General features: G+C 35.6%; 1 protein-coding gene across 1 annotated transcript in view; it reads left to right on the forward strand.

Annotated features, from left to right (window-relative positions):
- Positions 1-27643, forward strand: part of LOC145738086 (endoplasmic reticulum transmembrane helix translocase) — a 35471-nt gene extending 7828 nt beyond the window's left edge. Inside the window, exons 4-12 of the mRNA XM_081992941.1 lie at positions 3100-3369; positions 7749-8587; positions 12593-13052; positions 17955-18416; positions 22072-22268; positions 22333-22472; positions 24957-25098; positions 26321-26464; positions 27374-27643. Of these exons, the coding sequence (XP_081849067.1) occupies positions 3100-3369; positions 7749-8587; positions 12593-13052; positions 17955-18416; positions 22072-22268; positions 22333-22472; positions 24957-25098; positions 26321-26464; positions 27374-27481 (2762 nt within the window). The 3' untranslated portion in view covers positions 27482-27643. The remainder of the gene's footprint in view (positions 1-3099; positions 3370-7748; positions 8588-12592; positions 13053-17954; positions 18417-22071; positions 22269-22332; positions 22473-24956; positions 25099-26320; positions 26465-27373) is intronic.

The raw sequence follows: 27643 nt of genomic DNA on the forward strand, positions 1-27643 counted from the left end.
CCTACGGCCAATTTGCGGCAAACCGTTAACTTTCAGCTATCAAAACGAGTAAAGGGTCATTTTATACTAAATCGAGGATGGGGAATTCAATGAAATAGTTAGTTTTTGCATAACTCTCACCCAGGACTGGTTAAGTGCAAGTTTCTTGGCTTGGGTTAGAGCTATCGGAAAACTGACAACGGGAATGGATTCCCCGACCCCAAATTAGTCGAAAACGAGCCCTCACTCGATTTTTTATGACAATTTTTAAATTGGCCGTAGGGTCGTGACCCTACGGCCAATTTGCGGCAAACCTTCAACTTTAAGATAGACAGTCGAGTGAGGGGTCATTTTATACTAAACCGGGGACGAGGAATTCAATGGTGACGTCCATTTTGTAATAAGTCATACGCAAGTTGGGTTAAACGCAAGTTTCTCGGCCTGGTTTAGAGATAATAAAAAACTGACAACGGGATTGAATTCCCTGTCTCAAAATTAGCCGAAAACCACCTCTTACTCGACTCTCTACGATAACTTTGCCGATTTGCCGCAAAAGTGACCCTACGGCCAATTTGCGGCAAACCATCAACTTTTAGCTAGGAAAGCGAGTGAAGGGTCATTTTATACTAAATCGAGGATGGGGAATTCAATGAAATAGTTAGTTTTTGCCTAACTCTAACCCAGAACTGGTTAAGTGCAAGTTTCTTGGCTTGGGTAAGAGATAGCGGAAAAGTGACTGCGGGAATGAATTCCCGGTTCCAAAGTTAGTCGAAAACAACCTTTTATTCGATTATGTACGTTAAATTTACCAGTTTGCCGCAAAAGTGACCCTACGGCCAATTTGCGGCAAACCGTTAACTTTAAGATAGACAGTCGAGTAAGGGGTCATTTTATACTAAATCGAGGATGGGGAATTCAATGAAATAGTCAGTTTTTGCGTAACTCTCACCCACGACTGGTTAAGTGCAAGTTTCTTGGCTTCGGTTAGAGTTATCGGAAAACTGACAACGGGAATGGATTCCCTGACCCCAAATTAGTCGAAAACGAACCCTCACTCGATTTTTTATGACAAATTTCAAATTGGCCGTAGGATCATGACCCTACGGCGGAGATAAGATAAACAATCGAGTGAGGGGTCATTTTATACTAAACCGGGGACGAGGAATCTAATGGTGACGTCCATTTTGTAATAAGTTTTACGCAAGTTGGGTTAAACGCAAGTTTCTTGACCTGGGTGAGAGATAACAAAAAACTGACAACGGGAATGAATTCCCCGTCCCCAAATTAGTCGAAAATCACTTCTTACTCGACTCTCTACGATAACTTTGCCGGTTTGCCGCAAAAGTGACCCTACGGCCAATTTGCGGCAAACCGTCAACTTTAAGATAGACAGTCAAGTGAAGGGTCATTTTATACTAAATCGGGGATGGGGAATTTAAGGAAATAGTCAGTTTTTGCGTCACTCTTACCCAGGACTGGTTAAGTGCAAGTTTCTTGGCTTGGGTTAGAGTTATCGGAAAACTGACAACGGGAATGGATTCCCCGACCCCAAATTAGTCGAAAACCATCCCTCACTTGATTTTTTATAACAAATTTTAAATTGGCGGTAGGGTCATGACCCTACGGCCAATTTGCGACAAACCGTCAACTTTAAGATAGACAGTCGAATGAGGGGTCATTTTATACTAAACCGGGGACGAGGAATTCAATGGTGACGTCCATTTTGTAGTAAATCCAGCACAAGTTGGGTTAAATGAAAGTTTCTTGGCTTGGGCAAGACATAGCGGAAAAGTGACGGCGGGAATGAATTCCCCGTCCCAAAATTAGCCGAAAACCACTTCTTACTCGACTCTCTACGATAACTTTGCCGGTTTGCCGCAAAAGTGACCCTACGGCCAATTTGCGGCAAACCGTCAACTTTAAGCTAGACAGTCGAGTAAGGGGTCATTTTATACTAAATCGAGGATGGGGAATTCAATGAAATAGTCAGTTTTTGCGTAACTCTCCCCCACGACTGGTTAAGTGCAAGTTTCTTGGCTTGGGTTAGAGTTATCGGAAAACTGACAGCGGGAATGGATTCCCCGACCCCAAATTAGTCGAAAACGAACCCTCACTCGATTTTTTACGATAAATTTCAAATTGGCCGTAGGGTCGTGACCCTACGGCCAATTTGCGGCAAACCGTCAACTTTAAGATAGACAGTCGAGTAAGGGGTCAATTTATACTAAATTGAGGACGAGGAATTTAATGGTGACGTCCATTTTGTAATAAGTCATACTCAAGTTGGGTTAAACGCAAGTTTCTTGCCCTGGGTAAGAGATAACAAAAAATTAACAACGGGAATGAATTCCCCGTCCCCAAATTAGCCGAAAACCACCTCTTACTCGACTCTCTACGATAACTTTGCCGATTTGCCGCAAAAGTGACCCTACGGCCAATTTGCGGCAAACCATCAACTTTTAGCTAGGAAAGCGAGTGAAGGGTCATTTTATACTAAATCGAGGATGGGGAATTCAATGAAATAGTTAGTTTTTGCCTAACTCTAACCCAGAACTGGTTAAGTGCAAGTTTCTTGGCTTGGGTAAGAGATAGCGGAAAAGTGACGGCGGGAATGGATTCCCCGACCCCAAATTAGTCGAAAACGAACCCTCACTCGATTTTTTATGACAATTTTTAAATTGGCCGTAGGGTCGTGACCCTACGGCCAATTTGCGGCAAGCCGTCAACTTTAAGATAGACAGTCGAGTGAGGGGTCATTTTATACTAAACCGGGGACGAGGAATTCAATGGCGACGTCCATTTTGTAGTAAGTCATACGCAAGTTGGGTTAGACGCAAGTTTCTCGGCTTGGATAAGAGATAACAAAAAGCTGACAACGGGAATGAATTCCCCGTCCCCAAATTAGTCAAAAACGAACCCTCACTCGATTTTTTATGACACATTTCAAATTGGCCGTAGGGTCGTGACCCTACGGCCAATTTGCGGCAAACCGTCAACATTAAGATAGACAGTCGAGTGAGGGGTCATTTTATACTAAACCGGGGACGAGGAATTCAATGGTGACGTCCATTTTGTAGTAAGTCACTGTCAAAAAATAAAAAATTGACATCGTTTTGACAGTGTATCGGAACCGTCGTTGGAGAACGATACCGAGCAGCGACTTGGTACCGGGCGACGTCATATCGATAGTGCGAGCGCAAAAGGACAATTATTTGGTACCGTGCGACGTGGTACTGTTGCGCGGTACCTGCATCGTGGACGAGAGCATGTTGACTGGGGAATCGGTACCGCAAATGAAGGAACCCATCGAGGGTCATCATCATCAGGGCGCGACGGATTCCGAAAGGATTTTGGATCCGGACGCCGACGGGAAATTGCACGTTTTGTTCGGTGAGTACCGTTAAAATTAGAAGAAGAAAGAATAGAAAAAAAAAAAAAAAAAATTAAATTAAAATAAGAAAAAAATAAATAAATAAAAAAATTAAAATTTTTTATTAAATTATTATCTAATTTTTTTTTTTTGTTCTGGAACCGTTTCGAACGTTGCAGAAACTTTTGGAACCTTCTGGAACACTGTTGAACCTTATGGAACATTTTAGAACTTTCTGGAATCTTTTAGAACATTTTAGAACTTTCTGGAAGCTTTTAGAACATTTTAGAACCTTCTGGAAGCTTTTAGAACATTTTAGAACTTTCTAGAAGCTTTTAGAACTAATTCGAATATTTTAGAACATTTTAGAACCTTCTGGAAGCTTTTAGAACATTTTAGAACCTTCTGGAAGCTTTTAGAACATTTTAGAACTTTCTAGAAGCTTTTAGAATCAGTTCGAATATTTTAGAACATTGCTGAATCTTCTGGAAGCTTTTAGAACGTTTTGAAATTTTTTAGAACATTTTAGAACTTTTTGGAAGCTTTTAGAACCATTTTGAATATTTTAGAACATTGTAGAATTTTCTGGAAGTTTTTAGAACCTTCTGGAAGCTTTTAGAACATTTTAGAACCTTATGGTAGCTTTTAGAACGTTTTGGAATCTCCTGGAAGCTTTTAGAACATTGTACGGCTTTTTTAGAATCTTTTAGAGCATTTTGGAAGTTTTTTGAACTGTGTAGAATCTTCTGGAAGCTTTTAGAACGTTTTGAAATTTTTTAGAACATTTTAGAACTTTTTGGAAGCTTTTAGAACCATTTTGAATATTTTAGAACATTGTAGAATCTTGTGGAAGCTTTTAGAACATTTTAGAACCTTCTGGAGGCTTTTAGAACCAGTTCGAATATTTTAGAACATTTTGTAGAATTTTGTTGAAGCTTTTAGAACATTTTAGAACTTTCTGAAAACTTTTAGAACTAATTAGAATATTTTCGAACATCTTAGAATCTTGTGGAAGCTTTTAGAACCAGTTCGAATATTTTAGAACTTTCTAGAAGCTTTTAGAACCAGTTAGAATATTTTAGAACTTTGTAGAATCTTGTAGAAGCTTTTAAAATATTTTAGAACCTTCTGGAAGATTTTAGAACATTTTAGAATCTTCTGGAAGCTTTTAGAATCAGTTCGAATATTTTAGAACATTGTAGAATCTTGTAGAAGCTTTTAAAACATTTTAGAACCTTCTGGAAGCTTTTAGAACATTTTAGAACATTGTGGAATCTTCTGGAAGTTTTTAGAACATTTTAGAACGTTTTAGAACCTACTAGAAACTTTTAGAAGCTATTCGAATATTTTAGAACTTTCTGGAAGTTTTTAGAACATTTTAGAGCCTTCTGGAAGCTTTTAGAACCAGTTCGAACATTTTAGAACATTGTAGAATTTTCTGGAAGCTTTTAGAACCATTTCGAATATTTTAGAAGATTGTAGAATCTTCTAGAAGCTTTTAGAACCTTCTGGACTCCTCTGGAAGTTTTCAGAAGGTTTTAGAACATTCTAGAACATTGCAGAATCTTCTGGAAGCTTTTAGAACATTTTAGAGCCTTCTGGAATCTTTTAGAACCAGTTCGAATGTTTTTAGGACATTGTAGAACCTTCTGGAAGCTTTTAGAACCAGTTCGAATATTTTAGAAGATTGTAGAATCTTCTGGAAGCTTTTAGAACATTTTAGAACCTTCTGGAAGCTTTTAGATCTAGTTCGAATATTTTAGAACATTTTAGAATCTTTTGGAAGTTTTTAGAACATTTTAGAAGCTTCTGGACTTCTCTGAAAGCTTTCAGAAGGTTTTAGAACATTCTAGAACATTGCAGAATCTTCTGGAACCTTTTAGAACATTTTAGAATTTTCAGGAAGCTTTTAGAACCATTTCGAATATTTTAGAATTTTCTGAAAGTTTTTAGAACATTTTAGAAGCTTCTGGACTTTTCTGGAAGCTTTCAGAAGGTTTTAGAACATTGCAGGATATTCTGGAAGTTTTTAGAACATTATAGAACTTTCTAGAATCTTTTCGAGCATTTTGGAAGTCTAAAAATGTTCAAAAAGTTCTAAAAATGTTCAGAGAGTTCTAAAAATGTTTCAAACAGTTCAAACATGTTTAGAGAGTTCTAAAAATATTCAGAAAATGTCTAAACAATTCTAAACATGTTTGAAATTGTCTAAATATGTTCAGAAAGTTCTAAAAATGTTCAGGTAGTTCTAAACATGTTCTAAACTATCTAAATTTGTTTGAAACATGTTCAGAGAGCTCTGAAAATGCTTTAAAGTGTCTAAAAATGTTCAGACCGTTCTAAAAATATTTGAAACTGTCTAAACATGTTCGGAAAGTTCTAAAAATGTTCAGGAAGTTCTAAAAATGTTTAAAAGTGTCTAAAAATGTTCAAAAAGTTCTAAAAATGTTCAGAAAGTTCTAAAAATGTTTGAACCTGCCTAAACATGTTCAGAAAGTTCTAAAAATGTTCGGAAAGTGTTTAAAAATGTTCAAAAATGTCTAAAAATGTTCAGAAAGTTATACAAATGTTCAGAAAAATCTAATAATGTTCAAAGACTTTTAAAAATGTTTGAAATTGTCTAAAAATGTTCAGAGAGTTCTAAAAATGTTTCAAACATGTTGAGAAAGTTCTAAAAATGTTTGAAATTGTCTATAAATGTTTAGAGAGTTCTAAAAATGTTTCAAATAGTTCAAACATGTTTAGAGAGTTTTAAAAATGTTTGAAATTGTCTAAACATGTTCTGAAAGTTTTAAAAATATTTAGAAAGTTCTAAAAATGTTTGAAATTGTCTAAACATGTTCAAAGAGTTCTAAAAGTGTTTGAAAGTGTCTAAACATGTTTAGAAAATTCTAAAAATGTTTGAAATTGTCTAAAAATGTTGAGAGAGTTCTAAAAATGTTTCAAACAGTTCAAACATGTTTAGAGAGTTTTAAAAGTGTTTGAAATTGTCTAAATATGTTCAGAAAGTTCTAAAAATGTTCAGAGAGTTCTAAAAATGTTTAAAACAGTTCAAACATGATCAGAAAGTTCTAAAAATGTTCAGAAAATTCTAAAAATTTTCAGAGAGTTCTAAAAATATTTGAAACTGTCTAGAAATGTTCAGAGAGTTTTAAAAATGTTTAGAAAGTTCTAAAAGTGTTCTAAATTGTCTAAACATGTTCAGAGAGTTTTAAAAACGTTTGAAACCGTTCAAACATGTTTAGACAATTCTAAAAATGTTTGAAACTGTCTAAAAATGTTCAGGAATTTCTAAAAATGTTCAGAAAGTTCTAAAAATGTTCAGAAAGTTCCAAAAATGTTCAGATACTTCTAAACATGTTCAGAAAATTCTAAAAATGTTTAGAAAGTTCTAAAAATGTTCAGAAAGTTCCAAAAATGTTCAGAGACTTCTAAACATGTTCAGAAAATTCTAAAAATGTTCAGAAAGTTCTAAAAATGTGCAGATAGTTCTAAAAATGTTTGAAACTGTCTAAAAATGTTCAGAAAATTATAAAAATTTTCAGAAAATTTTAAAAATGTTTGAAATGGTCTAAAAATGTTCAGATAGTTCTAAAAATGTTTAAAACATGTTTGGAGAGTTCTAAAAATTTGCAGATAGTTCTAAAAATGTTCAGAAAATTATAAAAATTTTCAGAAAATTTTAAAAATGTTCGGACAGTTCTAAAAATGTTTGAAATCGTCTAAAAATGTTCAGATAGCTCTAAAAATGTTTGAAAAGTTCTAAGAATGTTCAGAAAATTCTAAAAATGTTCAAAAAGTTCTAAAAATGTTTGAAACGGTCCAAACATGTTTAGACAGTTCTAAAAATGTTTAGAAAGTTCTAAAAATTTTCAGATAGCTCTAAAAATGTTTGAAAAGTTCTAAAAATGTTCAGAAAATTCTAAAAATGTTCAAAAAGTTCTAAAAATGTTTGAAACGGTCTAAACATGTTTAGACAGTTCTAAAAAATGTTCAGAAAGATCTAAACATGTTCAGAAAGTTCTAAAAATGTTCGGAAAGTTCTAAAAATGTTCAGGAAGTTCTAAAAATGTTCAGAAAGTTCTAAAAATGTTCAGGAAGTTCTAAAAATGTTCAGAAAGTTCTAAAAATGTTCAGGAAGTTCTAAAAATGTTCAGAAAGATCTAAACATGTTCAGAAAGTTCTAAAAATGTTCGGAAAGTTCTAAAAATGTTCAGAAAGTTCTAAAAATGTTCAGAAAGTTCTAAAAATGTTCAGAAAGTTCTAAAAATGTTCAGATAGTTCTAAAAATGTTCAGAAAATTCTAAAAATGTTCAGAAAATTCTAAAAATGTTCAGAAAGTTCTAAAAATGTTCTGAGAGTTCCAAACGCTTACTAATTCAAACTTTCCCCCCACCAGGCGGCACCAAAGTATTGCAGCACTCACCACCCCCCAAAGCGACTCAGGGCCTCCGCGCGCCCGACAACGGCTGCGTCGCTTACGCTTTACGCACCGGCTTCGACACCGCGCAGGGCAAACTGTTGCGCACCATCATGTACGGCGCGAAGCGCGTCACCGCCAACAATCGCGAAACCTTTGGTTTCATCGTGTTTTTACTCGTGTTTGCCGTCGCAGCGGCCGCTTACGTGTGGCGCGCGGGCGTCGCCAACCCAGCGCGCAACCGCTACAAACTCTTTCTCGAGTGCACGCTCATACTAACGTCCGTTATACCGCCCGAGTTGCCCATCGAACTGTCCTTGGCCGTTAACACGTCGCTGTTGGCGCTATCAAAGTTGGCCATTTTCTGCACCGAACCTTTCCGAATACCGTTCGCCGGTAAAGTGGACGTTTGCTGTTTTGACAAGACTGGCACTCTGACAAGTGACAGTTTGGTGGTGGAGGGGGTGGCGCTTGCGCGGGATGACGGAGGAGTGACGTCGTTGGATCGGGTGCCCATGGAAACGACGCGAGTGTTGGTCACGTGTCACGCGTTGGTGCAGTTGGACGAGGGATTGGTGGGGGATCCGTTGGAGAAGGCGACGCTAACGGCCGCTGATTGGACGGTGACGCGGGCGGATTGCGTGGTGCCGCGCAAAGGGAAAGCGCCCGGTTTCAAGATTTTCGTCCGTTATCACTTTACGGCGTTGTTGCGGCGCATGTCGGTGGTGGCGGGTTTTAATGCGCCCGGTAGCGCCGCTACCGTGTATTTTGCGGCCGTTAAGGGGGCGCCAGAGGTCGTCAAAGGAATGCTTCGATCGGTGAGTTTTTTTACTTTTTTCTTTTTTTTTTCTTTTTTTCCAACCTACCCTAACCTAATTTTCCCTTTTTTTTTCTTAATTTTTTTTTCATAAATTTTTATTTATTTATTTTTTTTTCTTTTAACCTACCCGAACCTAATTTTTCTTTTAATTTGTATTTTTTTTAATGTCTACTTTTTCAATTTTTTTTTTTTTTTTATTTCTATTTTTAATTTTTTTTCGTTAATTTTATTTTCTTTTTTTTTTTTTGTTTTATCTAACCTACCCCAACCTAATTTTCCCTTTTTTTTCTTAATTTTTTTTAATTTCTGCTTTTTTGATTTTATTTTAAATTATTTTTTTTTTTAATTTTTATTTTTAATTTTTATTTTTAATTTTTTTTTGCTTTTTTTTTTCACTTTTTTTTTGTTTTTTACCCAAACCTAATTTTCCTTTTCTTTTGCTTAATTTTTATTTTTTTTAATGTCTACTTTTTTAATTTTTTTTTCTTTAATTTCTATTTTATTTATTTTTTTACCTTTTTTTTTGTTTTTTCTTACTTACTTAACCTAACCTAATTTTTGTTTTTTTTTTTCAAAATTTTTATATTTTTTTTAATGTTTATTTTTTTTATTTCAATTTTTTGACTTTTCTTTTATTTATATTTTTTATTTTTTTTTTGCTCTTTTATTTTTTTCACTTTTTTTTTGGTTTTTCTAACCTACCCTAACCTAATTTTTCTTTAATTTTTATTTTCTATTTTTTTTTGTTTTTTCCAACCTACCTTAACCTAATTTTCCTTTTTTCTTAATTTTTAATTTTTTTAATGTCTACTTTTTTAATTTTTTATTTTTTTTTTCTTTAATTTCTATTTTATTTATTTTTTTACCTTTTTTTTTGTTTTTTCTTACCTACTTAACCTAACCTAATTTTTGTTTTTTTTTTTCTAAATTTTTATATTTTTTTAATGTTTATTTTTTTAATTTAATTTTTTTTCTTTAATATCTTTTTTTTTTTCCAAACCTAGCGTAACCTAATTTTCTTTTTTTTTCTAAATTTTTATTTTTTTTGATGTCTACTATTTTAAATTTTTTTTTGCTGTTTTTTTTAATCTAAACATTTTTTTTCTTATTTTATTTTTTTGAGTTGATTTTTTTTTTTACTTTTTTATATTTTTTTTTAATGTCTGTTTTTTTTGTTTAAATTTTTTGACTTTTCTTTTATTTCTATTTTTTATTTTTTTCACTTTTTTTTTTTTGGTTTTTCTCACCTACCCTAACCTAATTTTTTTTTTTAATTGTCTACTTTTTTAATTTTATTTTTTTTTACTTTGTTTTTCTCTAATTTCTATTTTTAATTTTTTTTTTGTTTTTTTATTTTTTTTTTACTTTTTTTTTGTTTTTTTCAACCTACCCTAACCTAATTTTTTTTTCTTAATTTTTATTTTTTTTAATGTGTTTTTAATTTAATTTTTGTTTTCGTTCACTTTTATTTTTTTCAATTTTTTTTTTGTTTTTTCTAACCTACCCTAACCTAATTTTTCTTTTTTTTTTTCCTTAATTTTTATATATTTTTTTTTCTTTAATTTCTTTTTGCTGTTTTTTTATCTAAACATTTTTTTTCTTATTTAATTTTTTTGAGGTGATTTGTTTTTTTTTGTTTTTTCCAACCTACCCAATCCTAATTTTTCTTTTTTTTAATGTCTTTTTTAAATTTTATTTTCGTTAATTTTTTTTTTGTTTTATTTTTAATGGTTACTTTTTTAATTTTTTTTTTCCTTTTTTTTTTCACCTTTTTTTGTTTTTTCTAATCTACCATAACCTAATTTTCCTTTTTTTTCTTAATTTTTATTTTTTATTTTTTTTTTGTTTTTTCTAACCTACCCAAACCTAATTTTTATTTTTTTTCTTAATTTTTATTTTAATGTCTACTTTTTTAATTTAATTTTTTTTTTTTCTTTAATGTCTATTTTTAATTTTTTTTTGTTTTTTCTAACCTACCCTAACCTAATTTTTAATCCTTTAATTAGAGAGTTATCGCATGGAAAACGTTAAACTGCCACCTAAACTTTGACAGCTCGTAATTCCGCCATTTTGACAGTTAGAGAGTTCTAGTGTTCACCATTGCGTAGCCCGTAAAATACTCTTTGAGTTTCTTAATAGAGAGTTTTAGCAAATCTTTGTTAGTTAGAGAGTTATCGCAGAGTAAACGTTAAATTGTTACCTTAACTTTGACAACTCATAAATCCGCCATTTTGACAGTTAGAGAGTTGTAGTTTCCACCATTGCGTAGCCCGTAAAATCCTCTTTAAGTTTCCTAATAGAGAGATTTCGCAAATTTTTGTTAGTTAGGGAGTTATCGCAAGGAAAACGTTAAACTGCTACCTTAACTTTGACAGCTCGTAAATCCGCCATTTTGACAGTTACGCAAGTCTAACTTAGACCACTGTGTAGCCCGTTAAATTCTCTTTAAATCCCTTGTTAGAGAGTTTTAGCAAATGCTAACGATTAGGGAGTAATCGCCAATCTTAACTTGGAGAGTTATCGCATGAAGAACCCTAATTGTGTTACCTAAACTTTGACAGCTCGTAATTCCATCATTTTGACAGTTAGAGAGTTCTAGTGTTCACCATTGCGTAGCCCGTAAAATTCTCTTTAAATTTCCTAATAGAGAGTTTTAGCAAATTTTTGTTACTTAGAGAGTTATCGCATGAAAAACCCTAATTGTGTTACCTAAACTTTGACAGCTCATAAATCCGCCATTTTGACAGTTAGAGAGTTCTAGTTTCCACCATTGCGTAGCCCGTAAAATCCTCTTTAAATTTCCTAATAGAGAGTTTTAGCAAATTTTTGTTAGTTAGAGAGTTATCGCAAGGAGAACGTTAAACTGCTACTTTAACTTTGACAGCTCATACAAATGTCATTTTGACAGTTAGAGAGTTCTAGTGTTCACCATTGCGTAGCCCGTAAAATCCTCTTTAAATTTCTTAATAGAGAGTTTTAGCAAATTTTTGTTAGTTAGAGAGTTATCGCATGAAAAACGTTAAATTGCTACCTTAACTTTGATAGCTCATAAATCCGCCATTTTGACAGTTACGCAAGTCTAACTTAGACCACTCTGTAGTGCGTGAAATTCTCTTTAAATCCCTAGTTAGAGAGTTTTAGCAAATGCTAACAATTAGGGAGTAATCGCCAATCGCAATTGGAGAGTTATCGCATGAAGAACCCTAATTGTGTTACCTAAACTTTGACAGCTCGTAAATCCGCCATTTTGACAGTTAGAGAGTTCTAGTTTTTACCATTGTGTAGCCCGTAAAATCCTCTTTAAATTTCCTAATAGAGAGTTTTAGCAAATTTTTGTTAGTTAGGGAGTTATTGCAGGGAAAACGTTAGACTGCTACCTTAACTTTGACAGCTCGTAATTCCGCCATTTTGACAGTTACGGACGTCTAGTTTTGACCATTGTGTAGCCCGTTAAATTCTCTTTAAATCCCTAGTTAGAGAGTTTTAGCAAATGCTAACAATTAGGGAGTAATCGCCAATCTTAAATTGGAGAGTTATCGCATGACGAACCCTAATTGTGTTACTTAATCTTTGACAGCTCGTAGTTCCGCCATTTTGACAGTTAGAGAGTTCTAGTGTTCACCATTGCGTAGCCCGTAAAATTCTCTTTAAATTCGATAATAGAGAGTTTTAGCAAATTTTTGTTAGTTAGGGAGTTATCGCATGAAAAACGTTGAATTGCTACCTTAACTTTGACAGCTCGTAAGTCGGCCATTTTGACAGTTAGAGAGTTCTAGTTTTCACCATTGCGTAGCCCGTAAAATCCTCTTTAAATTTCCTAATAGAGAGTTTTAGCAAATTTTGTTAGTTAGAGAGTTATCGCAGGGAAAACGTTAAACTGCTACCTAAACTTTGACAGCTCGTAAATCCGCCATTTTGACAGTTAGAGAGTTCTAGTTTTCACCATTACGTAGCCCGTTAAGTCCCCTGTAATTAGAGAGTTATCGCACCATTTTCTTTACAGCCCCCCGCCAACTACGACCGCGTCTACCTGGATCTGTCGCGCCGCGGCGCGCGCGTCCTCGCCCTCGCCCACAAGCACCTGGGCGATCTGACAACGCAGCAATTGCGCGACCAATCGCGCGACGCGATCGAAGCCGACTTGGATTTCGTCGGTTTCGTCATCATTTCCTGTCCGCTCAAGGCCGATTCGGGTCACGTGATTGCCGAACTGCAACGCTCCACGCATCGTTGCGTCATCATCACGGGTGACAATGCGCTGACGGCGTGTCACGTGGCCGAACAACTCCGATTCACCACGAAGCCGATCGTCGTGCTGCAGAAACGCGACGATGGCGGGGCAGGAGGGGGAAGCGACAACGTTGCCGCCGCGTTTCGCTACGAGAGCGTGCACGGCAACGTCGCCCTGCCCGCCGACCACGACGTTGCCCGTCTGATTGACAGTTATGACGTTTGCGTGACAGGTGAGCGCGGTGGCTCTCTATCTCGAGACAGCTGTCAAAACGAGAGTTTGCAAGTTGTCTTGACGTTTGACAGCTGTCCGAATTGATTCAATTGTCAATTTGATTGTTTTCAGTTGCTTTGACGTCTGACAGCTGTCAAAACCATTGTTTTGCATTGTTTGACGTTTAACAGCAGCTGTCCGAATTGTCAATTTGATCGTTTTCAATTCATTTACTTTCGACAGCTGTCAAAATGAGTAAAATTGGCAATTTTGTCTTTTTCACTCAATTTGACCTCTGGCAGCTGTCAAAACGAGTGTTTTCCCTTGTTTGACGTTTGACAGCTGTCAAAACGAGTAAAATTGGCAATTTTGTCTATTTCAGTTACTTTGACGTTTGACAGCTGTCCGACTTGTCAATTTGATTGTTTTTAATTACTTTCACTTTTGACAGCTGTCAAAATGAGTAAAATGTGCAAATTTGTCTTTTTTACTCATTTTGACGTCTGACAGCTGTCAAAAGGAGTGTTTTCAGTTACCTTGACGTTTGACAGCTGTCAAAATGAGTAAAATTGGCAATTTTGTCTTTTTCACTCAATTTGACCTCTGGCAGCTGTCAAAACGAGTGTTTTCCCTTGTTTGACGTTTGACAGCTGTCAGAATGAGGAAAATTTGCAATTTTGTCTATTTCAGTTACTTTGACGTTTGACAGCTGTCCGAATTGTCAATTTGATTGTTTTTAATTACTTTCACTTTTGACAGTTGTCAAATTGAGTAAAATTAGCGATTTTGTTTTTTTTAATTACTTTGACGTCCGACAGCTGTCAAAACGAATGTTTTGCGTTGCCTTAACATTTGACAGCTGTCAAATTGAGTAAAATTGTCAATTTAATCTTTTTCAATTACTTTGACGTTTGACAGCTGTCCGAATTGTCAATCTGATCGTTTTCAATTACTTTCAGTTTTGACAGCTGTCAAAGTGAGTAAAATTGTCACTTTTGGTTTTTTTACTCATTTTGACGTCTGACAACTGTCATAATGAGTAAAATTGGCAATTTGGTTGTTTTCAATTATTTTGACGTCTGACAACTGTCAAAACAAGTGTTTTGCGTTGTCTTGACATTTGACTGCTGTCAAAATGACTAAAATTAGCAATTTTGTCTTTTTTTAATTAATTCGACTTTTGACAGCTCTGTCAAAATTAGTTAAATTAACATTATAATTTGTCTCCATCTTTGACAGCTGTTCAAAATGTCAATTTCCGTCCGAAATTGTCAATTTGATTGTTTTCAGTTACTTTCACTTTTGACAGCTGTCAAAACTAGTGTTTGACGTTTGACAGCTGTCCGAATTGATTCAACTGTCAATTTGTTCGTTTTCAGTTGCTTTGACGTTTGTACAGCTGTCAAAATGAGTGAAATTGGCAATTTTATCTTTTTTACTCGTTTTGACGTCTGACAGCTGTCAAAACGAGTGTTTTGCGTTATTTGACGTTTGAGAGCTGTCAAAATAAGTAAAATTTGCATTTTTTGGTTTTTTTACTCATTTTGACGTCTGACAGCTGTCAAAACGAGCGTTTTGCGTTATTTGACGTCTGGAAGCTGTCAAAATGAGTAAAATTTACAATTTTTTGTTTTACTCATTTTGACGTCTGACAACTATCAAAACTAGTGATTTGCGTTGTTTGACGTTTGACAACTGTCAAAATGAGTAAAATTTGCAATTTTTCGTTTTTTTAATTACTTTAACATCTGACAGCTGTCAAAATGAGTAAAATTAGCAATTTTGTCTATTTCAGTTACTTTGACGTTTGACAGCTGTCCGACTTGTCAATTTGATTGTTTTTAATTACTTTTACTTTTGACAGCTGTCAAAATGAGTAAAATGTGCAAATTTGTCTTTTTTACTCATTTTGACGTCTGACAGCTGTCAAAAGGAGTGTTTTCAGTTACCTTGACGTTTGACAGCTGTCAAAATGAGTAAAATTGGCAATTTTGTCTTTTTCACTCAATTTGACCTCTGGCAGCTGTCAAAACGAGTGTTTTCCCTTGTTTGACAGCTGTCAGAATGAGGAAAATTTGCAATTTTGTCTATTTCAGTTACTTTGACGTTTGACAGCTGTCCGAATTGTCAATTTGATTGTTTTTAATTACTTTCACTTTTGACAGTTGTCAAATTGAGTAAAATTAGCGATTTTGTTTTTTTTAATTACTTTGACGTCCGACAGCTGTCAAAACGAATGTTTTGCGTTGCCTTAACATTTGACAGCTGTCAAATTGAGTAAAATTGTCAATTTAATCTTTTTCAATTACTTTGACGTTTGACAGCTGTCCGAATTGTCAATCTGATCGTTTTCAATTACTTTCAGTTTTGACAGCTGTCAAAGTGAGTAAAATTGTCAATTTTGGTTTTTTTACTAATTTTGACGTCTGACAACTGTCATAATGAGTAAAATTGGCAATTTGGTTGTTTTCAATTATTTTGACGTCTGACAACTGTCAAAACAAGTGTTTTGCGTTGTCTTGACATTTGACTGCTGTCAAAATTGATTCAACTGTCACTTTGTTCGTTTTCAGTTACTCTGACGTCTGCCAGAGGTCAAAATGAGTAAAAAAGATAAAATTGCCAATTTCACTCATTTTGACAGCTGTCAAAACTAGTGTTTGACGTTTGACAGCTGTCCGAATTGATTCAACTGTCAATTTGTTCGTTTTCAGTTGCTTTGACGTTTGTACAGCTGTCAAAATGAGTGAAATTGGCAATTTTATCTTTTTTACTCGTTTTGACGTCTGACAGCTGTCAAAACGAGTGTTTTGCGTTATTTGACGTTTGAGAGCTGTCAAAATAAGTAAAAGTTGCATTATTTTGTTTTTTTACTCATTTTGACGTCTGACAGCTGTCAAAACGAGCGTTTTGCGTTATTTGACGTCTGGAAGCTGCCAAAATGAGTAAAATTTACAATTTTTTGTTTTACTCATTTTGACGTCTGACAACTATCAAAACTAGTGATTTGCGTTGTTTGACAGCTGTTAAAATGAGTAAAATTTGCAATTTTTTGTTTTTTTAATTACTTTGACATCTGACAGCTGTCAAAATGAGTAAAATTAGCAATTTTGTCTATTTCAATTACTTTGACGTCTGACAGCTGTCAAAACGAGTGTTTTGCGCTGTTTGCAAATTGTTTTGACGTTTGACAGCTGTCAATATTGCTACAATTGTCAGTTTCATCTTTTTTCAATTATCACGACTCTTGACAGCTGTCAAAATTAGTAAAATTGTCAATTTGATCGTTTTCAATTACTTTGACGTCCGACATCTGTCAAAATGACTAAAATTAGCAATTTTGTCTTTTTTTTTTAAATTAATTCGTGTTTTGACAGTTGTCAAACGTCAGAATTGTCGAAAAAATTATAAATAACTGACTTTGACAGCTGTCAACTTTGTCTTTTATGGCTCTTGCTATTCTCTGGACGTTTGACAGCTGTCAAAATTAGTTAAATTACTATTTATTATTTTTTCATCAATTCTAACGTTTGACAGCTGTCAAAATGAGTAAAATTTTAACAATTTCAACTTTTTTTCAGTAACTCGACTTTTGACAGCTGTCAAAAATAGTAAAATTGTCAATTTGATAGTTTTCAATTACTTTGACGTCTGACAGCTGTCAAAATATGTAAAAAAGACAATTTTGTCGTTTTCGTATTGATTTGACTTTTGACAGCTGTCAAAGTCAGTTAAATCATTATTTATGACTTTTTTCAACAATTCTGACGTTTGGCAGCTGTCAATTTTAAGTTATATGTCAATTTAAACGATTTTTCAATTGGCTCGACTTTTGACAGCTGTCAAACGTCAGAATTGTTGAAAAAAATGATAAATAGTTATTTAACTGACTTTGACAGCTGTCAAAATTTATCAACTTTGTCTTTTATGTTTTTTGCTATTCTCTGGACGTTTGACAGCTGTCAAAATTAGTAAAATTACCATTTATCCGTTTTTTCAACAATTCTGACGTTTGACAAGTGTCAAAAAATGTGAATTGTCAATTTTGAAGATTTTTCAATTGACTCGACTTTTGACAGCTGTCAAAGTCGGTTAAATTGCTATTTATCTTTTTTCACCAATTTTGACGTTTGACAGCTGTCAAAATTAGTAATATTAGAAATTTTGACAGCTGTCAACAATGTAAATTTCCAATTATAAAGTTTCCGCATCCGACTCGACATTTGACAGCTGTCTAAATGAGTGAAATTAACAATTTTGTCCATTTCAATTACTTTGACGTCTGACAGCTGTCAAAACGAGTATTTTGCGTTGTTTGACGTTTGACAGCTGTCAAAGTCGGTTAAATTGCCATTTAACTATTTTTTCAACCATTTTGACGTCTGACAGCTGTCAAAATGAATAAAATTAGGATTTTTGTCTTTTTCAATTACATTGACGATTTTTTTTTTTCAAAATTGTTGAAAAAATGACAAATAGTGAATTAACTGACTTTGACAGTTGTCAAAATTTGTCAACTTTGTCTTTTATTTCTTTTGCTATTCTCTGGACGTTTGGCAGCTGTCAAAAAATGTGAATTGTCAATTTTGAACATTTTTCAATTAGCTCGACTTTTGACAGCTACCTTGACGTCTGACAACTGTCAAAACGAGTGTTTTGCGTTGTTTGACATTTGACAGCTGTCAAAATGAGTAAAATTTGCAATGTTGACTTTTTTACTCATTTTGACGTCCGACAGCAGTCAAAACGAGTGTTTTGCGTTGTTTGACGTTTGACAGCTGTCAAAATGAGTAAAATTAGCAATTTTGTTTTTTTTTAGTTATTTGACGTCTGACAGCTGTCAAAACTAGTAATATTAGAAATTTTGACAGCTGTCAATTTTTTTTCGGTTTTTTCAACGTTTTTCTGCATTTTTTGACAGGTGACAGCTTGGACTACCTGAAACGCGAGCCGGCGTATTGGCGCGCGCTGTTGCCGCACGTGACCGTGTTTGCGCGATTCGCGCCCAAACAAAAGGAATTCGTCGTGACGCAATTGAACGCGTCTGGCCGCGTGACGCTCATGTGCGGCGACGGCACCAACGACGTGGGCGCGTTAAAGCACGCGCAAGTGGGCGTGGCCATTTTGGCGAACGCGCCCGAACGTTTGCCGGACGCGCGCGACAAAACTAAATCCGCGGAGCCGGCGGAGAAACGTCAACGCGACGCGCGCAGCACCAGGCCGAGCAACGTGAGAAACGTCATCGAGCAACGCGATCGCCTACAGAATCGCGTCAACAAACTGATGAGAGAGCTGGAGGAGGAGGAACAGTTGCAGGTGGTCAAGTTGGGCGATGCCAGTATCGCGTCGCCGTTTACCAGCAAGTTATCGTCGATTATGTGCGGTAAGTGTCGTAGAGCGGAAACGGTTGAGTAAAAATGAAAACTGACTTTACCAGCGTGTTTTCTGGTAAAAAGTAGCATAGAATGGATTTGAGATGACGTTTCTAGCTTTAGAAATAACGAAGTTAGGTTTCCGGGTCGAAACGTCGCGTCATTTGGTAACTTTGTTATTTTTTATGATAACCATACCAAGTTTGTACTCGTTTTCGACTAATTTGGGGTCGCTGATTCCGATTCTACCCTCAGAATTCACGTATCTCTTCACTTGGTCGAATTCTTAATAAAAAATGACCGTTGAAAAGCTCAATTCCATTCTAACTCGGTTAGTTTAAGAGATATTGCACAACTGACTACTGCAACGTGTTTTCTGGTAAAAATTAACATAAAATGAATTTGAGATGACGTTTCTAGCTTTAGAAATAACGAAGTTGGGTTTCCGGGTCGAAACGTCGCGTCATTTGGTAGCTTTGTTATTTTTTATGATATCTATGTGAAGTTTGTACTCGTTTTCGACTAATTTGAGGTCGCTGATTCCAAATCCGCACACCAAATTTACCTACTTCCTTCTCTTGTCTCATTTTTTACAATTTTTTACTTAAAATGTGGCAATTTTGGCCGTAACTCAGTTAGTTTAGGTGATATCAAAAAACTGACTTCACCAGCGTGTTTTCTGGTAAAAAGTAGCATAGAATGGATTTGAGATGACGTTTCTAGCTTTAGAAACAAAAAAGTTGAGTTTCCGGACCGAACTGCTCGCGCAGCTGATAACTTTCTTATTTTTTCACTTAGATCCCCGAAGTTGCACCTCGTTTTCGACTAATTTGGGGTCACTGATTTCAAATCCGCACACAAAATTCACCTACTTTTTTCTCTAGTTTCTTTTTTAACGATTTTTTACTTAAAACATGGCAATTTTGGCTGTAACTCAGTTAGTTTAGGAGATACCAAAAAACTGACTTCACCAGCGTGTTTTCTGGTAAAAAGTAGCATAGAATGGATTTTAGATGACGTTTCTAGCTTTAAAAACAAAAAAGTTGGGTTTTCGGGCCGATCTGCTCGCGCAGCTGATAACTTTCTTAGTTTTTCACTTAGACCCCCGAAGTTGCACCTCGTTTTCGACTAATTTGGGGTCACTGATTCCGAATCCGCACACCAAATTTACCTACTTCCTTCTCTTGTCTCATTTTTTACAATTTTTTACTTAAAATGTGGCAATTTTGGCTGTAACTCAGTTAGTTTTGGAGATATCAAAAAACTGACTTCACCAGCGTGTTTCCTGGACAAAATTAGCATAGAATGGATTTGAGATGACGTTTCTAGCTTTAGAAACAAAAAAGTTGGGTTTTCGGGCCGATCTGCTCGCGCAGCTGATAACTTTCTTAGTTTTTCACTTAGACCCCCGAAGTTGCACCTCGTTTTCGACTAATTTGGGGTCACTGATTCCGAATCCGCACACCAAATTTACCTACTTCCTTCTCTTGTCTCATTTTTTACAATTTTTTACTTAAAATGTGGCAATTTTGGCTGTAACTCAGTTAGTTTTGGAGATATCAAAAAACTGACTTCACCAGCGTGTTTCCTGGACAAAATTAGCATAGAATGGATTTGAGATGACGTTTCTAGCTTTAGAAACAAAAAAGTTGGGTTTCCGGGCCGAGCTGCTCGCGCAGCTGATAACTTTCTTATTTTTTCACTTAGACCCCCGAAGTTGCACCTCGTTTTCGACTAATTTGGGGTCGCTGATTCCGAATCCGCACACAAAATTCACCTACTTTCTTCTCTAGTTTCTATTTTAACGATTTTTTACTTAAAACATGGCAATTTTGGCTGTAACTCAGTTAGTTTAGGAGATATCAAAAAACTCACTTCACCAGCGTGTTTTCTGGTAAAAAGTAGCATAGAATGGATTTGAGATGACGTTTCTAGCTTTAGAAATAAAAAAGTTGAGTTTCCGGGCCGAGCTGCTCGCGCAGCTGATAACTTTCTTATTTTTTCACTTAGACCCCCAAAGTTGCACCTCGTTTTCGACTAATTTGGGGTCACTGATTCCAAATCCGCACACCAAAATTACCTACTTCCTTCTCTTGTCTTGTTTTTTTCGATTTCAGACTTAAAATATAGTAATTTTGGCTATAACTCGGTTAGTTTAGGAAATATAAAAAAACTGACTTCACCAGCGTGTTTTCTAAACAAAATTAGCATAGAATGGATTTGAGATGACGTTTATAACTTTAGAAACCAAAAAGTTGAGTTTCCGGGTCGAAACGTCGCGTCATTTGGTAACTTTGTTATTTTTTATGATAACTATGTGAAGTTTGTACTCGTTTTCGACTAATTTGGGGTCGCTGATTTCAAATCCGCACACAAAATTTACCTACTTCCTCCTCTTGTCTCGTTTTTTACGATTTTTTACTTAAAATATGGCAATTTTGGCTGTTACTCAGTTAGTTTAGAAGATATCAAAAAGCTGACTTCACCACCGTGTTTTCTGGTAAAAATTAACATAGAATGGATTTGAGATGACGTTTCTAGCTTTAGAAACAAAAAAGTTGAGTTTCCGGGTCGAAACGTCGCGTCATTTGGTAACTTTGTTATTTTTTATGATAACTATGTGAAGTTTGTACTCGTTTTCGACTAATTTGGGGTCACTGATTCCGAATCCGCACACTAAATTCACCTACTTTCTTCTCTGGTTTCGTTTTTTACGATTTTTTACTCAAAATGTGGCAATTTTGGCCGTAACTCAGTTAGTTTAGGTGATATCAAAAAACTGACTTCACCACCGTGTTTTCTGGTAAAAAGTAGCATAGAATGAATTTGAGATGACGTTTCTAGCTTTAGAAATAAAAAAGTTGGGTTTCCGGGCCGAGCTGCTCGCGCAGCTGTTAACTTTCTCAGTTTTTCACTTAGACCCCTGAAGTTGCACCTCGTTTTTGACTAATTTGGGGTCGCTGATTCCAAATCCGCACACCAAATTTACTTACTTCCTTCTGTTGTCTCATTTTTTAAGATTTTTGACTAAAAATTTGGCAATTTTGGATATAACTCGGTTAGTTCAGGAGATATCACAAAACTGACTTCACCAGCGTGTTTCCTGGACAAAATTAGCATAGAATGGATTTGAGATGACGTTTCTAGCTTTAGAAATAAAAAAGTTGGGTTTCCGGGCTGAGCTGCTCGCGCAGCTGATAACTTTCTTATTTTCTCACTTAGACCCCCGAAGTTGCACCTCGTTTTCGACTAATTTGGGGTCGCTGATTCCGAATCCGCACACAAAATTCACCTACTTTCTTCTCTAGTTTCTTTTTTAACGATTTTTTACTTAAAACATGGCAATTTTGGCTGTAACTCAGTTAGTTTAGGAGATATCAAAAAACTGACTTCACCACCGTGTTTTCTGGTAAAAAGTAGCATAGAATGGATTTGAGATGACGTTTCTAGCTTTAGAAATAAAGAAGTTGAGTTTCCGGGCCGAGCTGCTCGCGCAGCTGATAACTTTCTTATTTTTTCACTTAGACCCCCGAAGTTGCACCTCGTTTTCGTCTAATTTGGGGTCAGGGAATCCATTTCCGCGGTTAAAATATCAATTTTTCCACTCCCACCCACAGAATCCACCATCATGCACGAAAATAACCGTTTTTTTTTTTTCTTCGACAGTTTGTCACATAATCAAACAAGGACGATGCACCCTGGTGACGACATTGCAAATGTTCAAAATTTTGGCCTTGAACGCCCTAATTTTGGCCTACACCCAATCGGTACTCTATTTGGACGGTATCAAGCTGAGAGATATGCAAGCCACGCTACAAGGCATCCTGTTGGCGTCCAGTTTTCTGTTCATTTCCAGATCGAAGGTAAGATTTTTTCCCAAAAAAAAAATTTGACATTTGACAGACTATTTCTGACTTGAACTTTCAGCCGTTGAAGACGCTGTCAAAACAGAGGCCGCTACCCAACATATTCAATTTGTACACGATTTCTACCGTGTTGCTTCAGTTTGCCGTGCATTTCGTCGCGTTGATTTATCTGGTCCAGATGGCGAAGGCGCGCACGCCTGTGTAAGTGATTTTTGTTTTTTTTTTTTGCTCTATCTCCTGAACGCGTTGAGGGATTTAGTTCAAATTTGCGGTGTACGCTTAGGTGGGGGAGGGGAACAAACCTATCTACTTCCTTTCGCCGCCAGGGGCGGCGAAGAGGCGGGAAATTTGTGATTTTTGAGATATACAAATTTTGTCTATAGCAGGCTGGGAACAGTCACTCAAGGAACGTCTCCACCAATTTTGGTAATTTTCCGACTGAAAATAACGCCACGCGCAGCAAAAAACCGTATATCTCACAGGACTCTAACCGTGAATTTGCTCTATCTCCCGAACGCTTTAACTGATTTAGTTCAAATTTGGGGTGTAGGCTTAGGTTGGGAAGGGGAATAAAAGCCACAACTTCCTTCCGCCCCCGGGGGCTGCGAAGGGGCGGAAATTTATAATTTTTGAGATATCAAAATTTTGTCCATAGCAGGCTGGGAACAGTCACTTAAGGAACGTCGCCACCAATTTTGGTAATTTTCCGACTAAAACTAACGTCAGGCGCAGCGGAAAACCGTATATCTCACGGGGCTCTCACAGTTAAAATGCTCTATCTACCGAACGCTTTAAGTGATTTAGTTCAAATTTGGGGTGTAGGCTTAGGTTGGGGAGGGGAATAAAAGTCACAACCTCCTTCCGCCCCCGGGGGCGGCCAAAGGGCGGAAAATTTTTCATTTTTGAAATATACAATTTTTTATGATAGCAGGCTGGGAACAGTCACTTAAGGAACGTCTCCACCAATTTTGGTAATTTTCCGACTTAAACTAAGGCCACGCGCAGCGGAAAACCGTATATCTCACAGGACTCTAACCGTGAATTTGCTCTATCTCCCGAACGCTTTAAGTGATTTAGTTCAAATTTGGGGTGTAGGCTTAGGTTGGGGAGGGGAATAAAAGCCACAATTTCCTTCCGCCCCCGGGGGCGGCGAAGGGTCGGAAAATTTTTCATTTTTGAGGTATACAATTTTTTATGATAGCAGGCTGGGAACAGTCACTCAAGGAACATCTCCACCAATTTTGGTAATTTTCCGACTAAAACTAAGATCAGGCGCAGCGGAAAACCGTATATCTCACGGGGCTCTCACAGTTAAAATGCTCTATCTCCCGAACGCTTTAACTGATTTAGTTCAAATTTTGTGGGTTGGCTTAGATTGGGGAGGGGAATAAAAGCCACAACTTCCTTCCGCCCCCGGGGGCGGCAAAGGGGCGGAAAATTTTTCATTTTTGAGATATACAATTTTTTATGATAGCAGGCTGGGAAGGGTCACTTAAGGAACATCTCCACCAATTTTGGTAATTTTCCGACTAAAACTAAGGACAGGCGCAACGGAAAACCGTATATCTCACAGGACTCTAACCGTGAATTTGCTCTATCTCCCGAACGCTTTAAGTGATTTAGTTCAAATTTGTGGTGAAGGCTTAGGTTGGGGAGGGGAATAAAAGCCACAACTTCCTTCCGCCCCCGGGGGCGGCAAAGTGGCGGAAAATTTGTAATTTTTGAGATATCAAAATTTTGTCCATAGCAGGCTGGGACCAGTCACCTAAGGAACGTCTCCACCAATTTTGGTAATTTTCCGACTTAAACTAAGGCCACGCGCAGCGGGAAACCGTATATCTCACGGGTCTCTCTCAGTTAAAATGCTCTATCTCCCAAACGCTTTAAGTGATTTAGTTCAAATTTGCGGTGTGCGCTTAGGTGGGGGAGGGGAACAAACCTCTCTACTTCCTTTCGCCCCCGGGGGCGGCAAAGGGGCGGAAAATTTGTAATTTCCGAGATATCAAAATTTTGTCCATAGCAGGCTGGGAACAGTCACCTAAGGAACGTCTCCACCAATTTTGGTAATTTTCCGACTAAAACTAAGGCCAGGCGCAGCGAAAAACCGTATATCTCACGGGGCTCTCTCAGTTAAAATGCTCTATCTCCCGAACGCTTTAAGTGATTTAGTTCAAATTTGGGGTATGGGCTTAGGTGGGGGAGGGGAATAAAAGCCACAACTTCCTTCCGCCCCCGGGGGCGGCGAAGGGGCGGAAAAATTTTCATTTTTGAAATATACAATTTTTTATGATAGCAGGCTGGGAACAGTCACTTAAGGAACGTCACCACCAATTTTGGTAATTTTCCGACTTAAACTAAGGTCAGGCGCAGCAAAAAACCGTATATCTCACGGGGCTCTCACAGTTAATTTGTTCTATCTCCCGAACGCTTTAACTGATTTAGTTCAAATTTGGGGTATAGGCTTAGATTGGGGAGGGGAATAAAAGCTACAACTTCCTTCCGCCCCCGGGGGCGGCAAAGGGGCGGCAAAAATACCAAAATAAAAAAATCGAAATTTCGACTCCCACACGGTGAGAAGGGGGGTTCAAGCGGTACCACCACCAAGTTTCGAAAATTTTCAACAACGTTTCGTCAAATAACATCATCATCAGGAAATGTAATTATGTTGGTTTTTTTTTTTCGCAGAGACGAATCGATTTTAGCGGAATCGAGCGAAGAATTGACGGAAGAGGAAGAGTACGAACGTTTCCAGCCCAATTTGATTAATAGTACGGTATTCGTTATATCGATGGCGCTGCAGTTGGCCACGTTCGCCATCAACTACAGGGTAAGTATTCGGAAAAAAAATTTTTTTTGAAATTTCCCTTCTAAGCATGGAAATTTGGTTTTTAACGAGAAATTGACGTTTTAGGGTTGAAAAGTGATTTTTAAGCAGTTTTTTTGTTCTGGGTTCGAGATATCGAAAAACTGACAACGGGAATGAATTCCCCATCCCTAAATTAGTCGAAAATCAACCCTCACTCGGTTTTTTATGATAAATTTTAATTTTTAATTTATTATTTTTTTTTAATTATTTTTTTTTAAATTTTTTTTCAGTTAGTTTAGGAGATATCAAAAAACTGACTTCACCAGCGTGTTTTCTGGTAAAAATTAGCATAGAATGGATTTGAGATGACGTTTCTAGCTTTAGAAATAAAAAAGTTGAGTTTCCGGGTCGAAACGTCGCGTCATTTGGTAACTTTGTTATTTTTTATGATAACCATACCGAGTTTGTACTCGTTTTCGACTAATTTGGGGTCGCTGATTCCGATTCCGCACCCAAAATTTACCTACTTCCTTCTCTTGTCTCGATTTTTACGATTTTTTACTCAAAATGTGGCAATTTTGGCTATAACTCCATTAGTTTAGGAGATACCAAAAAACTGACTTCACCAGCGTGTTTTCTGGTAAAAATTAGCATAGAATGGATTTGAGATGACGTTTCTAGCTTTAGAAATAAAAAAGTTGAGTTTCCGGGTCGAAACGTCGCGTCATTTGGTAACTTTGTTATTTTTTATGATAACTATACCAAGTTTGTACTCGTTTTCGACTAATTTGGGGTCGCTGATTCCGATTCTACCCTCAGAATTCACGTATCTCTTCACTTGGTCGAATTCTTAATAAAAAATGACCGTTGGAAAGCTCAATTTTCAGTCTAACTCAGTTAGTTTAAGAGATATTGCACAACTGACTACTGCAACGTGTTTTCTGGTAAAAATTAACTTTTTTTTTTAATTATTTTTTAATTTTTTTAATTTTTTTTTTTTTTAATTTTTTTTTTTTTTAATTTTTTATTTTTTTTTTTATTTTTTTTTTAATTTGCGGCAAACCGTCAACTTTAAGGTATCCAACCGAGCGAGGGGTCTTTTTAGACTAAATCGAGGACGAGGAATTCAACGGTGCTATCGGTTTCCCCGTAACTCTCACCCAAACCAAAAAAAATCATTCACCATTTTGTCAAGAATTTTTTTTTTTTTTTTTTTTTTTTAATTTTTTTTTGTTTTTTTCAGGGAAAACCGTACATGGAAAGTTTAGTCGAGAACAAATTACTGCTGTGGAGCATACTGATTTCCAGTATAATCGTTGTTATACTGACGCTCGGTATAATGCCGGAATTGTCCGCCCATTTCGAAATCATACAATTTCCAGACGACGTAAGTCCATTTTTTTTTTTTTGACACTTCAATTACGTCAAACTGTCATTTTTTTGACAGATGATTGAATTGTCAAAAAAAAAAATGCAAATAATATGTTATTTTGTTTTTTTGACAGATGAGAATTGCGAAATAAATTTAAAAATTGTAATTTTTGACAGATGACAAATAAAAAAAAAGCTGTAATTGACATTTTTGACAGATTAAGATTTTAATGTCAAAGAAAAACTGTCATTTTTGACAGGTGACTGAATTGTCAAAAAAAAATGCAAATAATATGACATTTTTTTGACAGATGAGAGTTTTGGAAGGAAATTAGAAAAATGTAATTTTTTGACAGATGACAATCTAAGTAAAATTTTTGACAGATGACAAATAAAAAAAAAAAGCTGTAATTGACATTTTGACGTTTGACAATTTTTGTTCAAATTTTGATTTTTGACACTTTTTTTCTCAAAAAAAAAATTTTTGACGGATGACAATCTGAGTAAAATTTTTGACAGATGACAAATAAAAATGCTATAATTGACATTTTTGACGTTTGACAATTTTGTTCAAATTTTGATTTTTGACACTTTTTTTCTCAAAAAAAAAATTTTTGGAAAAAAAAAAAAATTTGACAGATGACAATCCAAGTAAAATTTTTGACAGATGACAAATAAAAAAAAAAAATGCTATAATTGACATTTTTGACGTTTGACAATTTTTGTTCAAATTTTGATTTTTGACATTTTGTTTCTCAAAAAAAAAAATTTTGGAAAAAAAAAAAAAAATTTACAGATGACAAATAAAAAAAAAAAAATGCTATAATTGACATTTTTGACGTTTGACAATTTTGTTCAAATTTTGATTTTTGACACTTTTTTTCTCAAAAAAATTCTAATTAATTTTTTTTTTTGTATTTTTCAGTTCAAATACGTTTTGTTGGGAGTCCTGTTTGCCGACCTGATTTGCGCCTACTTGATCGATCGCATTTGTTTGCTAATTTGCGGCGAAGGCAAATCAAAAATATCGTAATTAAATTTAATTTAATTTAATTATAATTAAATTAATTAATTTATTTAATTTAATTTAATTAATTTAATTAATTAATTATCATTCCAATTCAGTTGTTTTTGTATGTAAGTTGTAATTTCAGATTTTTTTTGTGGTTTATTATAAATGTGAGGTTAAAGTATA

The sequence above is a fragment of the Ips typographus genome, linkage group LG15 (genome assembly GCF_016097725.1).
Source record: "Ips typographus isolate SLU linkage group LG15, UJ_Ityp_2.0, whole genome shotgun sequence".
Taxonomy (NCBI): domain Eukaryota; kingdom Metazoa; phylum Arthropoda; class Insecta; order Coleoptera; family Curculionidae; genus Ips; species Ips typographus.